This window comes from Aquila chrysaetos, chromosome 3, assembly GCF_900496995.4.
Source record: "Aquila chrysaetos chrysaetos chromosome 3, bAquChr1.4, whole genome shotgun sequence".
In the NCBI taxonomy this organism is placed as follows: domain Eukaryota; kingdom Metazoa; phylum Chordata; class Aves; order Accipitriformes; family Accipitridae; genus Aquila; species Aquila chrysaetos.
The window spans coordinates 64,165,936-64,180,283 of NC_044006.1; the positions used below are offsets into that span (position 1 = coordinate 64,165,936).

A 14,348-nucleotide genomic window follows, 5' to 3' on the forward strand; every position below is an offset into this window, starting at 1 on the left:
TAGAGGCCATGTTTCATTCTTTGTTGTCCTGTGCTCAGCTACACTAAATATAACTACAAAAATGTAAGAGGAATGTACTGAGACCTTTTTCAGATTTGACAAAATACTTTCAGTTGTGGGGTTTTTTTTCTTTAATCCTACATCTTTGATGGGTTCTTCTTTGAATCACTTTTTGTGAATTTTGTCATGTTCTGTCTATCAGTAGAGCTGTCTGCTGTCTTGATCTGAGATACAATCTGTTGGACTTCTTGGTGCTGGTCCTGAACTTGACATGGGTCAGGATTTATAATGGGAGAACTGCTGTCAGAGAGAGCAGGGGGGCGGTTCTGGAGCCTGGAGTGCATAGCCATTGTAAGCTGGGACTGCTCAGGTTTAGCACTTAAGGTGTATTCTCCTTGTGGGCTCTCAGCATCAAGCTTTGTGTTAAATCTTGCTCCCAACAGATTAAGCCCTGTAGAAGTTTGCCAGGCTGTTGTAAATATGGCTCTAAAACCAGCCTGCCACATGGAAGTCCAGGATATTTAGCAAAGTTGATGTTAGAACATTATAAACCTGTAGCCTTGTCACCATTTTGTGCTTCCTCAAGGGTATGCGGTCACCAAATGGCTGAAATCAGTCTAACCTTGTCTTCCTTAAAACTATGTGCTGCTTTTTTGGCATTAGCTTTGGCATTGACCAGAACTTCACTGTCTTTAGCTTTTCCTTATAGAGGCTGCTTGGTGCCTAAGTGTGGTGAGTCCTTTGCTCTTCTGTTAGGTGAATCCAGAATGGGTTTGCCTTGTTTTTTTCCTTTTCCAGAAGTACTTTTCACTTTACTTCTGAAAACCTTGTAGTGTTCAGATTCTACAGCAGGGACAGAAATCAGATGGAGCTGTGCACTGCGTACTTCATATCAGCGATGTTTGAGGTATGAGGGGTTGAATGTAAATGTAACGCTGTAGTACTACGTAGGGAAAAGTTATCTGACCTTGGGTGATGAGAGTGCATACATCCACAGTATAACTGTTCAGATGGACAAAGCATCTTGAAGTCAGATAACTGATGAGTAACCTCTTTCTCTGAAAGAATGTGTGCCTCAGTATGAAGATAGTTCATAATCTTTTTTTGCTGCCTACTTTTCTCTCCCCTCTTGGAAGAGGGAGCACTTACACTTCTAAACACGAAGTATGGAACCATACTGCTATGACAGAATGCATTGTTGATATTTGTTGAAGCTATTAGACTTGACTGTTGCATACCTAAGAGGATAGAATCCAAAATGACATAACAGCATCTTTGCTATTGCCAGGGACATAACCCTTAGACTGTTTAACCAGCTGCTTAATGTGTTAGGCTTCCCTTCACCTTCTTTGTTCCTGAGTTGCTTCTGTGGATTGTTTTCAGTTGTTGTGCCAGACAGCCCTTGAAGTAATGATGTTAGAGGTAGCATTGCTCATCATTGATGTCAGAAAGTGATTTTTTTGCCAAGTCTGTTTCAGTCAGTATTTATGCATGATCGCGTCAAAAGGTTCTAGTTTTTCAGTTAACACAGGAATTTTCAATTTGAAAACAATGCAAAGGGAAATGTGAATCAAAATTGGTTTAATAATTTCTAATATTTATAAAAGAGATGCAGAATATGAAGTTGGAAAGATATTTTTTTCAGTGTTAGTTATGGAAAACAAACCTAATACAAAAGAATCACAGACGTTTTAAAGTAAAGTTCATACATTACACATTGTGTAACCTTCAGATATTTGTGGAAACTTGGCAAATAGTGATCAAATCAAATTGAGTTGTTTAAAATAGGTATAAACAAACAAAGAATTCACTTTTGGTTTGATCCAGTTTTATCTGAGTTAATGGGAACAAAACAGTTTCTGTTGCAGTATTGTAAACTTTAGTCTAAAAGAGTATTAGCTGAGTGAGGTTGTCTCTTTTTTTTGTGTGTGTGGTCATACTGAACAAGGAGCTTTTAAATTCATGTAGTGTTTTTTAATCTTGAGTACTGGATTACTTCCTGATTGTGTGTGCCTGACCCATTGTGTACTAAAAACAAACTCATAAACTGTTCACCTTGTACTGTTTTGTGAGCATTGTGCTCAGAAAGTTCTTTCTGATAGAGTATTGTATCAGATTGCAGCTCTCACAAAGATAGCAGTAAATCAAAAGGTTTGGTGAAATTCTCTTTGTAATGTTTTGAAAAGTTAGCATGCTTTGTGAACATTTAGACTGTTCCATGCTCTTTCCTTGAAGCTTGGGTTTAGGATGATGTCAGCTTTGACACAAAATAGATCATACTCTTCAGATCTTCGAGACTTTCTAGATCTCAATCTCAAATACCTACTTCTGATGATAATGTTTGTTTTATACATTGGGAAGAAAGTTTGTATGTCCTATTTACGTATTGCCATTTAATGCCCTTTAAGGAATGATTGTTTCCATTTCGGGGTTAGAAGTGCCCTCAATTGTTCTATTTCCTGAACAGTGGTTCAGTTTCCTATAACAATTGAACAATTACATAGTGAATGTTGACAAGATCCTGTCTCTGTTTGCTGGAAACATTGTTTCTTCAAAATAATTCCAAGAAACCTTCAATGTGAATACAGAAAAATACAAAAATTTCTGTAACTTTTTTTTTTAATTCAGCATTCATCATATTTTTCTTCTCACTGTCATCTATTTTACCTTTACTGCTCATACCAGATACCTTTTGGGGCTGAGAACCAAGCTAGCAAGGGAATAATACCTGAATTTTAGATACGAGTCTGGGTTTATTCTTGTACATGCAGAATGTAGCAATAAGTTTTTTCAATGCAGTTTACTTACAAAAACACAATACCTCATTTTATTGTATGATTTATGTTTGTCGTTCTCTTCCGAGTTTAGAGCTGTTTCATCACACAGAACTTGAGAATCAATCATAGTGTTTTCCCTTTGCTTCAGTATTTGTTTCTGTTAATAGACTTAACAGTTATAGCATAAATACTGAACTATTTCTTAGCCCATAGGTATTTGTTTCTTAATCCATTCATCCTCAGTACTGATGGTTGAGAGCCAAGGGCTGGGGAAAGCTGTGTGTGCTCTAAAATGTCATCAGAAAAGGGATCAGGTTATTCCTAAACAGAACACTTTCTTCAGCTGTGCTAGGCTTAAAGAAGATACAGCTGTTCTTTATTATTCTTGTTGTATCGAAGCACTGATACACTTCAACTATATTTTTCTTGATGTATATATATATATATTAAAAGAGGATTTATTAAACTAAAGCAGTTTACAAATCCATGTATGGCTTTATTTAACAAATTTTTTTTTTTTGCTATATGAAAAGTTCTTGCATCTCTTGAGACAGCTATCTGAAAAGCAGAAGTTCAAACTAAACTTCTTGCCCAACAAAGCAAGACCAAAGCAGTTCTGGACTCTTTTTTTTTTTTTTTTTTTTTTTTTTTTTTTTTTTTTTTTTTCCTGAGTAAGAACATTCTGCCCTGGATGTTGTTGCAGCAACATACCACTTCAGTGAATATTGATATTTTTTTGTTACATTTTTAGGTTCTTCCTAACCTTCATGCTAATGACAGTAGATTTAGTGTGTGATGGCTTAGGGTTGTTTTTAATTGAGAACAAAACATGAAGTCTCCAGAGAGGGGGGGGGGGGGGGGAAAACCCAAACCCACAGATTTGCAATTTGATAGGGGACAGTTTTAAGCTTTCCATACCATTTGGAAAGATACACACCAAACTCTTACTAGTAAAACTAGTTTATTTCTGTGTGTGATAATTACACACATCTAAGCTATTTTAGATATGGAATCAAAACCAGTTTCTTTTAGTATCACTTAACGCATCTGCTGACATCTTAAGGCATGTTACTTAAACATGATGATTGTAATTTTTGCAGGTTTCTGTAGCTGCATCAAGTGCTGGAAGAGGATCTCCAGCTGTAACTCTAGTGCAGTTGCCTTCTGGTCAAACTGCTCATGTCAAGGGTGTAATTCAAGCCATACAGCCCTCAGTCATTCAGTCACCACACATGCAAGCTGTTCAGGTTAGCTTTTTTTATTGTTACATTTCCATGAATATTTGGTGCCTTGTAACTCTTCCCCCAAACCCCATCTTCAGTTTCTCTTCATTCCTACCAGTGCTGCAAGATTTACTCACATGGTGCAGGAAATGGGGAGGGAGGGGAAAGTGGCAAACTGCCAACCAGTAGCAGCTCTACAAGCATTGTGTAGTGATTCCTTAATGCTTCCTGTTTATCTTTTAAGAAATTGTGTCTTGGAACCCTGAACTTGCACAACAGCAAATTTGTGTAATAACGTGGCCTTACTTTCGTGTATCTTGCAGTTTTTCTGTTTTGTTAAATTCTATGAACATCATGTTTCTAATGAGACTATGAACTCATAAATTTGCAATTATCTCATACCGTATTTTTGGAGAGCATCTGGATGTAATGGAAGTAAACATGTTGTAGTCAAATGATTCCTTGTTCTTTTTAGCAGGCCCTGTTAGAGCATCTGGTATTGCTTTTTGTTGGTGTGGATATGTAAAGACCAAAAATAAGGGCAGCCTCAAAATAAACATTTATTTTGCAAATCTTCACATGTTTAAAGTTGCTGATGTTGGAAAACAGGGACCGGTGCAAAATGCTTAAGAGTTTTCAGAGCTTTTAAATAGTGAAAAAGACAATAGAGAATGAACTTGCAGTGTTTTGAAAATGACTTGGCCTCCCATTGGTGTTTTTCTTGTAGCTAGGAATGCCTTTCCCCTAGTTTTCTTAAAATCTGATTGTGAAATGTCAAAAAGCAATGAATTGCTTTTTGCAAATAGAATTGGTATCTCTGGTAGGAGAGGCTATATACCTGCTATGTGTAAACTGTTTTACCTGCAGTCATTGAAACATGTTAAGGAAAAGACATGTGTTGTCAGTCTTCTTGAGAAGCCACCTTTAATGTTTGAGACTTATTAGTAGCTTTCAGGTATAATAAATTAAAAGACATATGTAAGTCTGATTTATCTTGGAAATTAGGGAAAAAAATAAAACCTTGGCCAGATATGGAATATTTTCTTTGTAAACAAAAGGTATAGTTGATGGGACCTGGTAAGGTTTTGAAATTCTAGATCACTATTGAAGCAGGTGCAGTAGATGTCAAGAGACTTGGGTTTCATCAAACCTGAAGTAAAATCAGAGTATTCAAAATAAATAACGTTTTTTATGGAATTCTTTCTAACTGTAATTTACCAGAGTGAACTTTATCAGCTAAGCATATTACAATTGTTCCCAGTTTCTGTCACTGCTTTTTTTCAAGCCAGTATAGTCAGGACATACATGCAAAAATAGAGGACTTGCTCCAAAGCTCAGAAGCACGAATTTCTTTGGAATCTCTTGCCAGCTGCTGCTGTGTCATCTTAGGGGAGTGGAAGTTGATTATTTGTTGTATTGAGTGAACTCTGGCTGTCTTCCCTTTCCCAAAGGAGTACAGACAGGAAAGCTGTGTCCTGATTAATACTGACTAGTTCCAGGGTTTTGCTTTGGTTTCATTTGAGCATGCTAATGGCAAATAAGGTGACTCTACAAGAAAGGCTTGAACATGCTGTAGAAGACTCCATTACAGAGGTGGTTCAGCCCTTTTGTGATCCTCTTAAGTACTTTATCCTGCTACCTGGCATTTCCTCCAGATCATTTAGCTTTCACTTGGTATCCTATCTCTGCCAGACAGTGGGGAACTTGGGAAATTATATCAGTTTACTTTAACCAAAAAAAAAAAAAAAAAAAAAAAAAAAGTGTGCCTAAGGTTGATGTTAACGTTTGCATGACCTTTTCCTCAAACACCTGCAGCTTTAAAATAGAAGGGGTTCAAAATTTTTTCTTGTGGTGCTGTTGCTTTTTGGATGAAAAAATGCTTATCTATATCACGTTCACTACTGTTTTGTTCATGCTGTTTTATTTGTAGGAAGATTTGAAGTTCAGATTGTTATTTGACTCTTCTACTTGCTCCCCACTCTGTAATGTATCTGGTATTGGCAAACTAACATGAGCCCGAAGTTAAATTTTTTCAAACGCAGAGTGGTGTGGTAAAGTTGAAGTCTGAATGACGTCCAGGAAAAAATGACAATGGTTTTCACTGGTTAGCATTGTGAACATGGTTGCTTGCTATTAGAACAAACTGAAACATTAAATTTATTTCTTTGTCTTGATGAAAATTAGAACTTTTGAAATTTCTTGCAGAAAATTTCCTCTTCCACATGAAAATGTTTCAATTGTCTTGTGTCTTCCCCAAGTACAGCTGTTCCTGACTTCTTCAGCTACCTTCACAAACTAGGGGTGGCTACTGGTAACCTTTAGTGGAATGGGAAGGTTTAAAGGCACTAAGGTCTTGTTTTCATAGTGTTTGTCCTGGGACAAATAGATTTTTAATTTCTTTTTTCCCTCTTGCAGAATGAGAGTTCTCTTTTGAGGTAGGATGCCCAGGCTTTTGGCTGTGTAATACTGTCTTAGTTTTGAAGGTTTATGCCAGAGGCTTGAAACGTGATCCACAAGCAGATCGCTGTAGGGCACTGGAGAGAAATGCCTTTCAGCAGATCTCTTTGCTGGTCAGCATTGGTCCATTCTGCAGAAGGATGAATACAAACTTCCTGAAGGCTTTGTATCTCTGCCAGTCAGCTCTGAAATCTGGTTTGGAGCTATTACATCTTTAGACATGCAGAAGTACCTCTTGTTATTTCTATGTGGTCTTTTGGTTTTTTAGTTAGGCAGGCATAGAGTTTTAATGATGTTTTTACACAGAACTGGAATGTAATAAAATAAGAGACAATTTCATTCTGCAATAACCTGTACTTCTTTAAAGGTGTAGTTTTATAGGTTTGAGTTGGGGTGACCCAGGCGCATAAATTTCCAGAACCTTCCAGCAGTCATCGTCTGTTGGGGTCATGCAGGTTTTGTTTCTGGAACCGAGCACTCGGGCCTGGCAGCCACATTAGTTCTAGAGCTGTTCCTTGTCTTCCCTGAGCTGCAGGGAAGCCTCCAGTGCACCCAGGTCAAACACTTGAGCTTTCTAGTCACTTAACTCACGTTGGTTCGGTGTTAACTTAACATAGTGCTTAGTCTGAAACTGCAGTCTGGTCTGTCTTTATGTAAAAAGGTTGTTTTCCACACTAACTTTACTGCGCTGTTTCAGTTTGGAAATCTTATGCGCCAATAGCTCTGAGTAGTTAAACGAATCCAGAAAATAGCATGTTTTTCTTGTTCAATAATCACTTTCAGTTCTGTGTAATAAGATAGTTGCTGGTAAAGAGTGTGGCATTTGCATTAAGGCTGCGGGCCTTAATGTCATCTTGGGTAATTTTAAGAGAAAAAGAGCCTGTGAAAATACTACTAATAAAGGTCTGAGAAAATAAGACGTTGTGGACTTGTCAGAGATTTCCAACACTCACACAGTATTGCTAAGCAATGTATTTGTATTTATGAATATGTGTTGGTAAGTGTAATAAATGTGTATATTTAAATAAACTTATTATCTAAGTAGCTTTGGTGTGGTTGTGAAGAGGCTTTTGTATTGTATACTGTTATTTAAGGTGCATTAGTGCAGTATTCTGTATTTTAAATGTTTAATTTCATTTTAAAAGCTAATTAAATTGTATAACATTTTTATATTTAAGGAAATCTTCTGTCTTCAGTACTTTTTCTAGGTGTCATTCACAGAAAAGTAACGTGGATTATTTTGATTTTTTTTTTTTTTTCCCTTTTTCAAATGGAAGATGTCATCTAAGTGGCTATGTGTTGCTAACCTCATAATTTGTAATTTGCTTTGGAAGAGAAGTCCAAGATCACATGATTAGTGATAAATAAGTGCACAAACTTCCTGTATGCAAATATGGAAGGAATTTTTAAAAATAATCTTCTACTCTGTTGCTATCTTTTTTTTTAATGAAGTTATGAATTTCAGAAACTTTGCTATTACAGGTAGCATCGATTGCAGATGAATCTGCTGAATCAGAAGGGATAATTGATTGTCAAAAACGTAGGGAAATACTTTCAAGAAGGCCTTCATACCGGTAAGGACTTTTTATTTTGGTTTTGCTGGTTTTTAAAGGCAGCTGATATATTACAGAAAAACTGTCTGATAAAAGCCAGTGACTTAGTTTTCTCATGGATATGGAATTTCAAATATATAAAATTATTTACATTCTCTTTTAGAAAAATTTTGAATGAACTCTCATCAGATGCTCCTGCAGTACCGAAGATTGAAGAAGAAGAAAAGTCAGAAGATGAAGGAGCGCCTTCTGGAATTTCTGCAATGGCCATGCCAACCAGCCTGTATCATACTAACACAGGGCAATACAGTATGTTTGCAAAGATACTGTGTAATGTTGCAGAACATATATAGGAACAACTTTGTTTCTAAGAGTTCCATAATGAAGTAGAGATGTTGGATTTTGGTGAAGAATGAGAGCTTCTGTACTTCTAAACAATTTCAATTTTTATATTTAATTTTTCCTAACATAGGCATTATAGACTTTTAGTCTGTTTCTTGTAATGTTTGTTGGTTGCTAGATTTAGTCTTTCTAGAACTCCTGTGAATTAAAAAAGTGGAGGTGAAGCTCAGGTGAAATGAAAGATGTTTGCACTTTTATGTGAATGTTCAGTGTTATAAATCATTGCAGTTGCAAATTACTGTGATTTGCTGTGTATTAGTGCTATTCATTACGTGAAATGACAATTAGTTTGACTTTCTTAAAGTGTAAGGTTGGAGTATGAAATTATTTCTCTGAATTTTCTTTCTTAAAAGAACTATGTCTCTTCTTCTCCAATTGTAAAGTATGGATACTTTAACTGCAGAATTAACCTAAATCGTGGTATCCAACATTTGATACTTCATCCAAATGCAAGTTAAAAGTTAGATTCACAGTTCTGTTCTATGGATTTGGTTGGTGGTTTTTTTATTCCTGCATTTATGTTGAAAATGTTGCATAACTTGTTCCCCATAGCTTCTTTGTGCTTAATCATGTATCATCCAAGGTATGACTTTCTAATAACTTTTTTTTCAATTATGTATTGGATAAAGCTTCATTCCTACAGGTTTTTTTTTCATGTCTTTTCATGTGTAGACACACTGAAATGCAGGTATTTTTCCTTCGATATAATGACAGGAAAATTGCAAAAGAAATGTGGCGTTTTTTTCCTGAAACAAGAGAACAGAGGAAGTCTATTAAAACGTTGCAATGGCATATAAGAGAGGATAGAATGGCTCTCTACTTGTATTCTGGTCACCCTTAGAATTCTTCAGTTATTTTTAATTTATGCAACTAAAGTAATTATCAACTCTGAGAAAGCAGAATCTGCCTATAATATTATCTACCCCTTCAGCATAGAAAGTAATTATGCTTGGGCTCCTAACCTGCTTTTCTTAACCTTTTTGTAAGGTACAGACATAAATAAATGTCTGCTTTATGATGTCCAGCATCTGAAGTGCTCTTTTCTGTGGACTTGTGGTCATGTTAAATTACAGTTATCCAGTACAGAATCTGGCAGGTATTGTTGACAAAATTAAATTATTTTCTTCAGCTTTTGAATTATATTTTTGGGTTGGCTTATGTTTAGTTAAAAAAAAAAAAATATATGCAGTTTCAAAGCTTAAAAAGAAGTGCTATAGTGTCTGTACTATGTTCTAGTGAGCCTTCAAACCTTTAGGATTTCTAAGAAATTAGGAGTTTAGGTTTCTTAATCATAGATTCCTCTAGGAAACCAGAGTTGTACTTTTACTAGTAATGACTTGCAGGAGATGATTCTTAATTGAGGATGTTTTAATCTGAACATAGCTATAAATCATAGTGACAGGCAAGTGTATAAAAGAAGAATGAAACTCACAGTTTTTCCTTTCTTATTCAATCAAACATTTACTTCTGAAAAATCAAGCAACAGAAAGCATCACCAACAATGTGCTTGAATTAACAGAGTCCACAAAAATTAATTAAATCTCATTTAGTTTAAACTTGGCTTTTGCATGAGCCAAGCATAGAACATTTCTGTTTTATGCTGCTTTTTCTTTGAATAAGTTATAGTCATAACCTAAAACATGTGCTGTATATTTAAGTTAACTTAACTTGTTAAATAGGTTCTCGGCCATAATGAGGCATTGCTTCAGGATGCAATGTCAGCCTTCATGGACTCTCCTGATTCTGGCTCAAAAACTTTATTTTGAGAGCTTTGTCTTCCTGGAAATGGTTTTTCTTTCCCAACTTTTTAGTTCATTAATTTGAATCCCCCCCACCAGTTTAACTTTGTAAGCTAAAATATCACACATCTTTTGCTTCAGTGAAGTCTGTGTGTTGTCTCTAATTCTGTTTAGGAAAAATTGGTATGAAGTGGTAGCAATGATGGTCATCTCCTTGTAGTAGAGGGAGTCTTAATTTGAAATTTACCAAAGAGAGCTTGACTGTTGACTTCTAGTCCTTAGACATATAAGGCACAGATCTGCAGCATTTCTGAGCAGCTGTCCTGTTGGCTGCCTGTGATCCTCAGAAACTGCTGTTAGCTAAAACCGGGAACACTGTGTGGGAATGCAGCATATCCTGTATTGATTTCAGTCTGGATGTGATGCAAAAGGTAACTACATGTATCTATTTTATCTTCACGTTTCCTGTCAATAGGTCTTTACTTCTGCTTATCATTATTGTATCTGAGTACTCCTGTCTTCTTGGCCAGCATTGGTTGCATGGGTTCTCTTGTGCAGGCATCCAGCAGTTTATGCATTAAGGTTGTACAGTGTCCATGGCAATGAAGAACTGGTCCTGCAGTGTCACTACAGCCATCTGTACTGTGCCCTGGTTTAAAACAGATATTATACATTACTACATTTACTGGTTCCTTATTTTCTCTACTGTTCTCTCTATTCCTGCATAGGAAAGGCAGTTTAGTTGAAAAGATAATTTTGACTGTATGTTGGTGTCTGGACATCTGGGATGACTATTTTTGGAAGAACTTGATAAGTAAACTTTTCTGTAAAACAAATATATCTATATTTTTTTTTTTTCTATTAGCAGTAGCGATGGCTGTTCTTTGCTTACTTTTTAGCAGCCAAAACAGTACGTTGCCATGGTTTCCAAATATCTTTTTCCTCAGAGGTTCTTGGCTTTGGCTTCTGGAAGCAGACAGACTGACAGGCATGACCAGCTAGATAAAATCTCTTTCCCAGTTACCTCCATCAACACATGTGTTATCTTTCTGTAGGGGAATGGATAGTTTTGCATAAGGCAGTGTCTTGCGTATGAGCCTAGTAGCCTGATCTGACTGCAAACCTGCTCTGTGGCTGTAGTTCTGTCATGTTGGTTATTGAATACTGAAAAAAAAATTGGTTTGCCTCACCTGTGGTGGTGGTCTAACCATGCAAGAGTTGTTTGTTCAGTTGGAGTGTGTGAATCAACTGCCCTCCACCCCCCCCTCCCTTTATCTACTTGTGCATATCATGATGTTCTGTCTGAAACGATACAGGGGAAATGAAAATTCCTAGTTCTTTTGCCATCTGTTTGGGTTGCTTGCTGTCTTAGGACAGGTTTTTAACAATTGGAGAATTAAGAAATCTTTTGGGAAAGACAAACTTTAGTTGCTCTTCCCAGTTTTGGAAGGGAGGGAAAGATCTGATTTTTCTGGATTAGAGCTGTTGGTCATACTCAGAGAATGGTATTAGTATCATCTTCAGTCCTAGCTAGAAGAGAAGATGCCGCTTACATCCATTCACCTGCATGGTGTACAACTGAAGGGACTGCTCAGGAAAGTCCTGTACTCTTCATAGAAGGCCCAGTTTTCAGTAGAGCTCCTGTGCAGTGTGCACAGAGTCTGTGCAGTGGTTGAGATCAGGACAGTGAATGGGGTAGGGGCAGCGTGTTGTTCTGGTAATATGTCAGGAATCAATCCTGTAAGGGAGATGGTTACTGGAGGTAATTCACTCTTGTTTATCAAGTACTGGATTGTGATCTGAATGAATAATCGCAGGACAGCTGTGACATAATTGTTTACCCAGGCTCACTGTGGAGCCAAGAACTTTGTATGATTCTATGCTGATGTTTTACTGCTCAGGAACCCAAACTGACTGCTTTTTATGTGGTATGGTACTGTGATGGTGTAGACATACCATTTTTGGTGCTAACTGTGTGGGAGGCAGAATTCAGCTGTGTATAACTTCTCTGGGAGGTAGAGGTGACAAATCTTGCTGGGAAGCTTGCATGCTTCTGGGAACCTGCTCTTGTCCTGGATCTCATGAATAATAGAGGAGACGATTCATTTTTCTAGCTTCTCTCTCTTCCACCCTGCCCCAAAATGGGGTACTTTCTGCTTTGGAGGCCAGACTGAAACATCACCTTGCTCTTTTTTTTTTTTTTTTTTTTTTTTTCCTTCCCCTCCCTTAATGCCTTATGGAGCCTGTGTGCAGCACCCAGGTAGTTCCTACCTTACATATTGCGCATTCTGAGGGTAGGACTGGAGGTCCATGCTGAACCCTGTTTCTAGTATTGCAAATAGGGCTCTATGCTTCATTCAGCATGAGAGGAATTCCCCATTTTCCCCAAAAAGAAGCTAATTTAGCTGCTGGGATTTGGCAATTTTGGTAGCTACTACACTCTGAAAAAATTAGCTGATCTTCTAGTAGATAGTTACTGTTGTCTAATTTTACTAATAACAGTCTACTAACTAGCTGTTAATATCTCAGTGCTCTTTGAAGTGTTATTATCTGATGTTGTACTTTCAAGATAACCTACTACTGTCAGGACAGAACATTTGAAATCAACTGTCTCCAAAATTCACATGGGCATCCAACAAGTCATGTATTCAGATAAGCAGAGCTGAACCTTCAAGAATGTCATCAAAGATTGTGAATCTGACCGTGAAATCAGAGGAATTGGCAATCCTGAATCTGTACTTATATATGACTTTTGTGCCATCTCAGACCACTTCAAATACAATGACAATGACTGTAACTTAAATATCTTTAGGGGGAGAAAGAAGTTTGTTACTTCTTGGGAATTGGGTTCTCATCTAAAAGTTCCAGGAGTATTGTAATTAGCATAAGAGACATGGATTTGATGGGTGGACCACTCGGTGTATAAGGAATTGGCTAGGTGGTCACACTCAAAGAGTTGCAGTCAACGGCTCAATATCCAGTTAGAGACCAGTGATGAGTGGTGTCCCTCAGGGGTCTGTATTGGGACCAGTATTTTTTAACATCTTTGTCAGCAACATGGAGAGTGCACCCTCAGAAAGTTTACCGATGACACCAAGCTGTGTGGTGCAGTCAACACGCTGGAGGGAAGGGGTGCCATCCAGAGGGATCTTGACAGGTTTGAGAGGTGTGCCTGTGCAAACCTCATGAAGTTCAACAAGGCCGGGTGCAAGGTCCTGCACATGGGTTGGGGCAATTCCAAGCACAAATACAGGTTGAGTGATGAGTGGATAGAAGGCAGCCCTGCAGAGAAGGACTTAGGGGTGTTGGTTGACGAGAAGCTCAACATCACCCAGCAATGTATGCTTGCAGCCCAGAAAGGCAACCATATCCTGGGCCACATCAAAAGAAGCATGACCAGCAGGTTGACAGAGGTGATTCTGCCCCTCTACTCTGGTCTTGTAAGACCCCACCTGGAGTACTGTGTTCAGCTCTGGGGCACCCAACATAAGAAAGACACGGACGTGTTGGATTGAGTGCAGAGGAGGGCCACGAAGATGATGAGGGCCGGCTGGAACACCTACCCTATGAGGACAGGCTGAGAGAGTTGGGCTTGTTTAGCCTAGAGAAGAGAAGTCTCTAGGCAGACCTTACAGTGGCCTTCCAATGCTTAAAGGGGGCCTACAGGAAAGGTGTGGAGGCACTCTTTATCAGGGACTGTAACAACAGGATGAGAGATAATGGTTTTAAACTGAAAGGGGGTAGATTTAGATTAGATGTAAGGAAGAAGTTCTTCATTGTGAGAGTGGTGAGGCACTGGAACAGGTTGCCCAGAAAGGCTGTGGATGCCCCGTTCCTGGAAGTGTTCAAGGCCAGGTTGGATGGGGCTTTGAGCAACCTGGTCTAGTGGAAGGTGTCCCTGCCCATGGCAGGGGGGTTGGAACTAGGTGATCTTTAAGGTCCCTTCCAACCCAAACCATTCCATGATATTTCTGCTCTTAGCAAAGACAATGCTAATTTCAAAAGGAATATACAATTAATAACCTCTCTAGGGAATTTGATTTTTGTCTAAATATTAAATTATGGTGAGGAACGCTATGATTTTTTTAATGGGGAAAGTATATTTGCATTTTTCATATTGCTGATTACATGGAGGGGGAGGGGGGAAACTTTGTTCTGTTTCTCTTTTTATGTAAGTATTGGACTCTTTACAGCTTT

General features: G+C 37.9%; 1 protein-coding gene across 14 annotated transcripts in view; it reads left to right on the forward strand.

Annotated features, from left to right (window-relative positions):
* CREM (cAMP responsive element modulator) overlaps window positions 1–14,348 on the forward strand; it is a 36,393-nt gene that overhangs the window by 9,785 nt on the left and 12,260 nt on the right. For 8 of the 14 annotated variants that reach the window (XM_041122204.1, XM_041122208.1, XM_030008303.2 and 5 more), the window contains 3 exons: window positions 3,878–4,024; window positions 7,940–8,031; window positions 8,174–8,319. In XM_041122204.1, coding sequence (XP_040978138.1) covers window positions 3,878–4,024; window positions 7,940–8,031; window positions 8,174–8,319 — 385 coding nt within the window. The remainder of the gene's footprint in view (window positions 1–3,877; window positions 4,025–7,939; window positions 8,032–8,173; window positions 8,320–14,348) is intronic. The other 6 variants (XM_041122209.1, XM_030008307.2, XM_030008308.2 and 3 more) reach the window with 1 other exon arrangement.